Genomic DNA, 10,640 nt, shown 5'->3' on the forward strand with positions numbered 1-10,640 from the left:
GTGGTTTAGTATCTTAAAATACTAAGGAGTTTATGCCAAGCGTTGCTGACTGTTTACGACCTGTCATTAAAATCGGTTATAAAAACGATAGATTCGCTTCTCTTTTCTACCTTGCACATATTTGTAAATAAACGCCGCCCGCCTACCGACTTCGTTCTTCTTTGGAAAATAGAAATTCGAGCACTAGCCACATTTAAAAAGATTATTAGTTGATAACAAGATGACGAAAAATATAAATCAAATGTGTTAATTCCAACACTATACACGTACTAATTTGTTCAAAGTTTTACATACTGTTTTTTTCTGACGTGACAAATATGGCAGCCAATCCCTCTTTCAATCTGCGAGGAATAATTCTCGCCGTATTAGTTGACTGCGCTCTGCAAATGCTTGGGTACCTACGCGATGGACAGACACAAAATGAGGCCGCTTTATCACTAATGTCGCATGTTAGCAACGATGCGGTTTGTTAATAAAGATTGCTTGAAAATTTACATGAGAATGACAGAAGGCAAAGAAGTATGTTAGGTTGATAGCATATGGATCCATAATTATTGCCCCCGGAAGAGAGAAATGCTCAGATGTATCTCACTGACCTCTACTATTTACCTATGGACTGGCGGCTGTCAAAGTGCTTTTGTGCCTGATTCGGCATTTTGGCGCTGTTGGCCATGTAGCGAGTCTGCTGTACTAAAATAAGATGACAACCTAGTGGACAACATAGATGGTGGGAAACTATTAAAAAAAAAACGGTCGTGTACTTTATTACGTTAATGGTTTAAGTATAAATTTACACGGAAAACGAACGAAATTAATTCAAAATGTAAAAATACTTCAGAGTATTGTACGTTCCTTCGCAAGCATTTGTATTATACGTCAAAATTAGTTCTCTGGACGCTCGCGAGTGGCACTTCAAATAGGTACAAAAAATTTATGGAACAGCCTGTCCAGTGGGATTTATACAGGTCAGTGTATTGTATTGTATTCTCTATGTCTATAAGTGTAGTACCTATGTTGTTAAACATGTAGTTGCTTAGCAACCTAATGGTGAATAATGTAAACATAATAAAAAATATCTAGTCACGTATACGCTTACAAAATGAGGACAAATATGAATACTATTTTGTTCGACATATCCAAGAATGAACTGTTCAAAATTAATGAGAATTACAAACTGCTCCATCGAAAACTGAAGACTGCATGGAAAGTAATGATGTAAGTGAGCGTTAAGTTTCTGTATTTGTAGCCTTGTACTTCCTAGAACTTATAAGTAGTATAGACCCTTCAAAATAAAGAATTTTTAAATTTAAATCGCTGTAAGAAACTAACGAATCTAAAATAAATTTAAACATTTTCCACCTTCGCACGACACGCCACAAGTTAGGATATCATCCTCGCCATCTGGATGTGTGGCGGTCCTCCACAGTGCGGTTTACAAGGAGCTTTCTTCCACGTACTACAAAGCTGTGGAATGAACTTCCTTGTGCGGTGTTTCCGGGACGATACGACATGAGTACCTTCAAAAAAAGCGCTTACACCTTCCTTTAAGGCCGGCAACGCTCCTGTAATTCCTCTGGTGTTGCAAGAGTGTGGGCGGCGTTGATCACTTAACAACAGGTGACCCGTACGCTCGTTTGTCCTCCTAAACCATAAAAAAAAACATGCTAGTTAAAGTACTAAATTTAGCGTAGGAGGTGAGGCGAGGTGAATTGAAATAAATTATTACCGAATTTTTGCACTGCTTTGGCCTAAATTTATAAATTATTTTTCCGGACTAATTTTGTTAATGCAATGGTAATAATGCGGAACAATTTCACCCATAATTTATATCCGGGATTTTCTATGTCTCATAGGGCCGAGCAAACAAAAATACTAAGTTTTCAGAAACCGTGAGGAGTTGACCCCGAATGTTTTGCAAGATATCAAGATATTAGTTATACCAGGACCACAGAACGTGTTCAATGACGACGAGTTGGCTGCTCTTAAGGGCATGGTCGATAGAGGGGATTCCGTGTTAGTGTTGATGACTGATGGCGGAGAGGAGAGAATGAATACAAATATAAATTTCTTCCTTGAAGAATATGGGATTGTTGTTAATAATGGTGTGTATATTTTTAAATATGCTTGATACTAGAAGGGACACCCAATTGTCTGGCACATATTTTTGGACTCAAGACGTAGGTAGGGGCCTTGGTATAGGTAGTTAAGAATATTTAATGCAGTTAAGATATTTGCCAGTCAAAATGAAATATAAGAACATTGTTAGCCAAGGGGATAATATTAACGAATCCTACGAAGGTGTTGTTTGTGGTTACGAGGCGATGATGGGGACATCAGAACCTGAGTAGGAAGTAAAATAATAGTACCTACATACATTGCCTGTGATCATCAGTGACCAAGAATGTTTGGAGACATGATGTTAGTACCTTGACATTTTGTTGGTTTGAAAAAGAAATGGATTAACATTAGTTAATTACATTACATTTATTTACATTCATTAGATCATCAGCCGGAAGATGTCTAATGCTGGACAAAAGTCTCCCCAAAGACCTCCATTATGATCGTCACTGCGCTGCCCTCATCCAACGTTTAATACATTATTTTAAAATCAAAGCATATTCGTAGATCACCTACTCAATAAATTCAACTATAGAAAGGGAACATTCAGAAACTTCTATACAACGCAAATCTACGGTTCCCAAAACAGCTGCTTGATTCTATGTGCCTATACTTAATTGAGTTATTATGCCTCTTTAGTTGTCCTACCTTTCTCATTATTAGATTGTTCAGAAAAAACTTGAAAACTCAAATCAATCAAACTCAAATCGCGAAAACTCTTGCTGAGTCCCATCTTTTTCATCATGCACATTGAATCCCAGACAGTTTTTCCTGGGATTCAATGATGCATGACTTTCTAAGTCTACTCCAGAATGCTTAAATTCTCTTAAAACATTAAACATACACATATAAATTAATTGAAATAGCACTAAGTAGCGCCTACCTACTTTTCAGATTGCGTGGTGCGTGCGAAATACCACAAGTACTACCACCCCAAAGAGTGCCATATCTCCAACGGGATCCTCAACAGAGCAGTCACGCGACACATCATGAGGATGCCGAACTACACCAGCGAAACTGATGACTTTCTGTTAGTATTTATTTATTTATTTATTTAAGGACATCCAGTTACAGTTACACTAAAAGTAATCTTAAAATAAGTAAATGTCCAAATAAAATTGTAAGTGCACTGAATATAGGTGCCACAACATGCAAATCAAGTAACAAAGTACATTAAGTTCAAAACTACATGAACTATTATTATCGACTACATTCAAAAGTAGTATTATCAAACTATTTTGATGTCTAACGTTTGTTAAAAAAAACAGCGTCCATAATTAAAATTGTGGCTTTCTAATTAATGCTTACTGCATTATGACTAGTCCATTAAGTCACCAAATTACTGGATTTAGTGTTCGTTGACGCATATAAGTACTGCATACCTAATTAGAAATGATTTCCTTTCGATAATTTATACGTCTAGATAGTCTCTCGCTGTTAGACAACTGATAAAAACAGGCCACCAATATTAGTTTAGTGTGCTTGACAGGCTACTTACACTCGCGACTTTCATGACACTTTGTGTTATTGTGCGTGAATTGCTCGAAATAGAGGTTAGTTCTAAATTCACTTCGACGTTATTAAAGCTGTCATAGTCTATCTAGGCGTATAAATGATCTAATTGATTAGCTTGTATTGTATAGAGAAGAAAACGCCACACCCAACTTCGTGTACCCGTACGGCGCGACGCTGACGGTAAAGAAACCTGCGGTCGCCATCTTGTCGAGCAGTGACGTTTGCTATCCCGTAAAGAGACCAGTTGCTGCACTCTACTCGTCCGAGAAAACCGGAGGTTGGAAACATAATGTTTGGTTTCGATTACAATCGATTTTTATTATATATATTATCTTGATCTTGATCGCTAACGCAAAAGAAACCATCGCTACACATAAATAATATAGATAATATTGTATTATCTATGAATATAACTTTGAATCGATCAACATTACGGAATGGTACCACCAGCAAGTAAGTAGTCATTTAGTATTAACCAGAAACGGAAAAAATGTGGTGTATTTCTAACACTCCTATAATAATTTTGTTAATGGAAGAGAGGAAAAACAAGCGTACCGGACACCTGATGTGAAAGTAATCACCGCCGGCCACATTCTTTTGCAGCACCAGAAGAATCACAAGAGTGCAGCCGGCCCTTTAGAAAAGTGTTCGCGCTATTTTTGAAGGTAGATACATATGTCGTATCGTCCTGGAAACACCGCACATGAAAACTCATTCCACAGCTTGGTTGTACGTGGAAGAAATGATCTTGAAAACCGCACTGTGGGGGAACGCCACATATCCAGATGGTGGGGATGGTATCCTAATTTGTGGCGTTTTGTTTGTGCTGGAAAATAGCTGAATTATTATTATTCATATTACTTAAACTTCAAATATCCTACCTAAAATTATAAACATAATACTTATCTATTAAAAGAAGTGTATCAATGTGGAATCTCGGCTCGAACCCGCGACCTTTCACGTTCCGTGCGAGCGCTCTTCTACTGCGCCAACCGTTCGACTGACGTAAGATTCATAAATCTAGATATATCTTGTTCAACTCTCTGATTGTAGCTTCTGTGTGTGAACTAAATTTATCATTAAACAAAATATCCATGATTTGAATATACATATTTATAAGAAGTTATTTCAAATGAACAGGCGAACGAATATGAAAAGGTAAAACCGACATTTATAAGATAAACTATATATTGATTGCAAATTCCTTGCAGTGCCTACTTTACCTTTGCTCAGACTTTACCTACGCAAAACAGTGAATAAAGATTTTTTTGACTTTGACTTAAGTTTTACGTAAGTAAAGTCAGAGCAAAGTCTATGTAAGCTCTATAGATCTCAGCGTTAGTAATACTTACTGTTTGTTGAAACAGTTATTAATGCAACTGTTGTGTAATGAGGGGTATTAAAACACGAATGTGGGTATATAGTAGGTATCACATGAGTGTTTTAATACCTAATCATCAGCCCATACTATGAATCCTCTATAAAAGATTCTGAAACAGTTAGCTTATTGGTAACATTAAAAAAGCCAGTCCTAGTAACCATAATATCATCCAAATGAGTGTTATTATGAAAACGGATGATATATTGTTGTAGGTACTGAATTTCATTTCAACATTCGTTTGAATGATGTAATGGTTGTTAGTACATTGGGTGTTTTAATGTTGGCAATAAGATTACTGTTTTAGAATATTTAATGGATGATTTAAAGCATAGGTGTAGATAAAATATGAAGAACGACTTTGAGCTAACCGAACATGATGAATTTGTAGGAAAATTGTTCGTGTTGGGCTCGGGGCACTTCTTTGCGGATGCTTACATTGATCACGAGTGTAACGACCTCATCAGGGAGTTGGTGTTCAACCACCTCGGTGGTGTCACCGACCTGCACCTCAATCCCGTCGACGCTGACGATCCTGACGTAAGTCTCACTTGATCACTTTTATTTAGGATTAAAGAACATATTTTATTCTCTCACATACATGAGAACAATATATATTGTAAATAACTATGAATTGCCCGTTTGATAAAATAGGCAAAAAACTAACTATTATTTTAATTCTAATATTAACTGTAATTCTTCGCGAGTACAATAAGTTAAACGATACCAATTCAGAACTTGATATATTCGGTAATGGGCTGGTTAGGTTTAAAGAAAGCGTGGCTGGTAGGTACTCAATCTGCATAGTCAAATAAGTAGTGTTTTTTTTTTCACTTTTATTTCAATTAATAAGTTAAATTTATAATTTATATTTTGTACTTTTATTTCTTTTTTTTTTATTATTGTAGCTATGGCTATAATACTATGGTATTAGTTTTATTTTTTAAAAGTAATTGGGGAGTATTTTTTTGTAACTTTTATGTTCACCATCATTGTCCTATATTTTAGAAGTTTGGAACAACAGTTTGTAATATAAGATTTAGAAAATCGTATTGTATATGTTGTGGTGTACTTAAATAAATAAATATTCACTAGATAGTGGAAGTGTCATCTGCAATACATTTGCCTAACGGAGCTTGAATAAAAAGTAAAACAGGAAAAAATGACAGCTCAGGATCGAGTATACTCACGGTCTGCTTAGATCGAATAGTGCGATACTTTGGCCACGTTGCACGCAGAGGAGCCTATAGCATAATATATAGAGGATAAAACTGTAGCCCGTCCTAAACGGAGGTCTGAAAATCTGAAGATCCCTGTAAGCGGCGCACTACACCAGGCGACGAAGCGAAACCGATGGAGATAGCTCGTTGACCATTTGAATGTGAGGCACGATCCTCAGTAGTGACGGAACGATTAAGAAAAAATAAGATAGGGTCATAGATTTTGGCGAGTAAAACCAGGTTTCACACGACAGTTAAATGAGAAAACTCAATATTTATTATTTCTTTGTTGGACTTTGACTGAAACTTTTAGTGCCTACAATAATATTAAATAAACAGATGAAAATGAAGAAACCTAAAATATTACAGATGGAGGGGTCGATTGCACAAATCTGTTGAGTAAGGTTCAATTGGCGGTACCAAAGCGTAATGCTAGGTTATCAAAAATCAACATGTTATCAAAAAACTAACGTTCAGGCCTAGATTAACTAGATCGAATCTAGGCAGATTCTCCCCCATGTGTAGAATAGTTGTGACCTACAACAACTTGGTTAAAAGAGCTGGTATAGATATTTTTCAGCACTCTGCCCCATGTTTTAAAAAAGAAATCAAAAAAATTATGAAAGTACTGCAAGATGGTTAGTCATTGTTCGTAGTTATTGTTTTATTCTTTAGTTTTTCTTGGTCATTAAGCAAGAACATAGTTATTTTTTTTATCAGCCTTTTGCTTGTGGCTTTAATTTGTTAATTTTTTTCAAAAATTGTTTTCATAAGTTTTAGTTTAACAAAGGATGTATATAATACTATTAAGCATGTCGAGTTAGCCTGTAAGTGGAGTATACAAGCTTATATAATTTTTAAATGTATCTATAGATTAAGATAGTTGTATGCACGTTGGCTTCCTAATAAAAAAATAAAATAAATATAAGTGCAGAGTATTATTTATTGCATTAGTTCTGTACCTATTGTTTTCAATTATAAAAAAGTTTTCATTCTCTAAATTGTACATACTGAGTTTTGTGTTAGATGTATGCTTTTTGCATTCCAGATGGAATCCCATTTTTCGCAATCGTAAGATGCACAATTGTTAAGAAAAACATACCAGGGCAACCGAGGCTTAAAGGAGGTTATTTCCAGGTGAACGAGTACCGCACTCTGGGCGACATGTTGTGGCTGAGCACACTGCTACTACCAGAACCTTCAAGTGCTCCACCACCTCGCCTGGCTCCACTGCATCCACATGCACTATTTACTTGGAAGTTGTTCTCACTCAATTTGTCACATTGTAAGTTTTGCTAAATTTGTAAGATAGTAATTTTATACTCAATATAGCAAATATCACTCCAAACTAAAAATGTAGTAATAGCGTAATATTCGATGAATTTAGGACACCGCATAGATAATATGAGAATTATTGTAATTCCAAATGACTGAAATCAGGGCAAACGGCTGGATGTTGGTGATCACTTAAGGCCCCTGATGGCATTAAAACTTCATGTAATTTCCTGTTTTCTGATGATGTCTAATAGCCGAACTTCTTCTATCAAAGCCAGTCAAGTTACTTTGAAGATCTCCTTTAATCAATCCAGTTTCGTAGTTTTCTCTATCAAAGCTTTTTGCGGTGAAAAGATTTCTGGATGTTCACGACCTTAAAAATTATGTAGTGTACAACAAGCCGGCACCACAAGAGCAATGTTATTTAAGTTAAGTTAATTTCAGTTTTCAGTATTATAAACGTTGCGACTAATATTCCGAATCCTAGTAATTAAAAATTATTCTTCTTTAATTGAGCTCAGACAATAGATTTTCCCTTAAGGCAAATGTTTCATCTCCAATAAACACAAAATGTGGATGTATTATACCATTACTGAACGTTTCTGCCGTAATTTTAATGGTTCGTTTAAGTTTGTAATTATAAATCTGTATTAGTATCGTTCCAAATAATATTTAAAACTTGTTACTTGGACCTGTTTCAGTGCCAGAAGTACTAGGGCTCTATGAAGAGGTAGGAGTGAAGCATGAACCACTGCGGTTGATTGCGCCACAGTTTGAAACGCCATTCCCACCATTACAACTAGCCGTAAGTCTAAACTATTACATTACTGTCGCGTCTTTAACTAGTGCGTTGTTGGTAATGATGATGATGGCCAAAAGTAGTTTACTGAAACAATATGAATTATTTAGATCTACCCGGCCAATTGTTAAAGGTACAGTTAGGTACTGACATTCGACGCCGCCTTAAAATTTATTGAGTAAGCATTCCAGACTTTTGACGGAATTTTATTCTAAATGGTCGCCAACATAAGCAAATACTTACCGAAAAATTCCGGTAAAGACTTTCCGTTGCGCGAACTATCTCACTTCGGTGGCAATCAACTGTTAATCACCAATTTCGCGACCTTTTGAATTTTTGGCAGTGTTAAACATATTCTTCTCATTAAGGCTCAACCACTCCGTAGTAAGGTTAACTAATGGAAATCATGTGTTTGAGATTAATAAGACGTGTCGCTCATGAATAAATTATTATAAAGATTCTGTACTTGAAATTTTCATTTTGCAAATTTCATATATCATGCTGAAGGGATTTTTTACCTCTGCGCGGATTCGTCTGTTCCCTGCGTTTTTTTTTAATAAGCCATTGATGCTTTTAACTGTATTTTCAGCTAAGTTCTGTCTAAAACATCTTTGCACCTGTTTGACTGTTCTGAAAAAAAATGTACGATATCAATAAAGTATTTCCAAATAAATGTTCCAGTGACTTAAATTCGCGAGCAATGAAAGGCAAATCGTGCTGGAACTTAAATTAACTGTAGTAAAAAAATTATCCTGTAGTTAAAAGATCGGTCGGAGATATATATAAACTAGCAATCCGAAAGAGATAAATAGATATTTACAATGTTTGGCTCTGCACAGGAAAAAGTGCGCGACGCGGCTAATGAAGATAACATAATTGATTATAATATCCTAGGTGTTCGCTCCAACGTTCCGAGAGCCTCCACCACCACCTCTGGAGTTGTTCGATCTCGACGAGGCGTTCAGCTCAGAAAAGTCACAGCTGGCACGACTTACCAACAAATGTCTGCAACCGAATAACTCTAGGATGGGACAAGGTATATTATATTATATATAATATTAACGCGACTTTCTTACATTTGCAGTCACCGAAACTTTTTCACCGAATATTTTATGTGATAATTAGCGGTTATGTCTTTAAAATGATATTTTATTTGAATTATTAATTGGCATCCTAACTTTCATTTTCGAACTAGAGGACACGTCAAGATTAAGGTGGGAAAAAAAAATTAAAATGTCCACCACGGGCAACGAGTATTTGACGTTAGTATTCAATTTGCAGTCGATATATAATTATTTTAATATAATCAAAAAACGACCGTGCATCTGCTTAACGAGTTGAATTTGCTATATCGCCAGCAATTAATGATTAAAAATATCCAAAATATCCAGTTTCACCAGTGGGAGGCTCCTTTGCACAGGATGCCAGCTAGATTATGCGGCGCCTGTTTCTGCCGTGAAGCAGTAATGTGTAAACATTACTGTGTTTCAGTCTGAAGGGCGCCGTAGCTAGTGAATTTACTGGGCAAATGAGACTAAACATCTTGTCTCAAGTTGACGAGCGCATTAGTAGTGCCGCTCATAATATTAGGGTTTTTCAAGAATCCTGAGTGAGTGGCACTGCATTGTGATGGGCAGGGTGTATCAGTTACCATCGACTGAACTTCATAATCGTCTCGGCCCTTATTTTCATAAAAAAATCTGCTTTAACGTTTCGTAAAATAATAAATGAGTTTTTATGTCCAGGTGATGGTCAAATAGAGAATGACTTGGAGTATTTCATCCGGGAGTGTGGGAGAGCCGTCAGACTCACGAAATCAAACCAGAGCGCCAAGCAATTGCTGCATCAGGTAGCATTGCAGCTTGCAGCCTTCAAGAAGATAGCACCAAGAACTGATTGATTAGTGTTTAAGGAAATAAATTATTATTGGAATACTTGTTTGCTTCTTTATATACACATAATAGCTCTTAAAAAGTTTTAAATAATACATAAAAATATGATGTGACAGCCCAAACGGGTTTAACATTTTAAAGGCCTGAATTTTAAGCAATCAGCACAGTAAAACACCATGAATGTATTCGAAAGTTTCCAGTAGGATAGTAATAGCTCCTTTTGTTTCTGCGATATATGAACTTCCGCAGCTGCAGTCAACTTCTTTTTTTTTATGAAAATAAGGGACGAGATGAGCAAAACGTTCAGCTGATGTTAATTTATACGCCCGGCCCATTACAATGCAGTGCCGCTCAGGATTCTTGAAAAGCCCCAAAAATTCGGCATTATAATTGCGCTTGAACATCGTCAGTAGTGCGTGTTGTGAATTAGGGAATCAAAGACC

The 10,640-nt window shown here is 36.2% G+C and overlaps 1 protein-coding gene across 1 annotated transcript; it reads left to right on the forward strand.

The window, feature by feature from the left end:
* Window positions 1–1,051: 1,051 nt before the first annotated feature.
* LOC126970995 (intraflagellar transport protein 52 homolog) lies at window positions 1,052–10,237 on the forward strand. Its single transcript, XM_050817165.1, has 9 exons — window positions 1,052–1,215; window positions 1,885–2,102; window positions 3,013–3,148; window positions 3,762–3,910; window positions 5,403–5,551; window positions 7,369–7,516; window positions 8,208–8,311; window positions 9,200–9,341; window positions 10,051–10,237. The coding sequence occupies exons 1-9, from the start codon at window positions 1,100–1,102 to the stop codon at window positions 10,203–10,205; spliced, it is 1,317 nt and encodes a 438-aa protein (XP_050673122.1). The 5' UTR covers window positions 1,052–1,099; the 3' UTR covers window positions 10,206–10,237.
* Window positions 10,238–10,640: the final 403 nt, after the last annotated feature.

Source organism: Leptidea sinapis, chromosome 22 (assembly GCF_905404315.1).
Source record: "Leptidea sinapis chromosome 22, ilLepSina1.1, whole genome shotgun sequence".
NCBI lineage: Eukaryota > Metazoa > Arthropoda > Insecta > Lepidoptera > Pieridae > Leptidea > Leptidea sinapis.

What these genes read in the sequence shown, in the direction of transcription:
- LOC126970995 (XM_050817165.1), top strand. Translation starts at nt 1,100, where the DNA reads ATGAGGACAAATATGAATACTATTTTGTTCGACATATCCAAGAATGAA. An exon ending in TCGACGCTGACGATCCTGAC is followed by an intron (nt 5,552 to 7,368) that starts GTAAGTCTCACT and finishes GGTTATTTCCAG; the next exon opens with GTGAACGAGTACCGCACTCT. An exon ending in TAACTCTAGGATGGGACAAG is followed by an intron (nt 9,342 to 10,050) that starts GTATATTATATT and finishes TTTTATGTCCAG; the next exon opens with GTGATGGTCAAATAGAGAAT.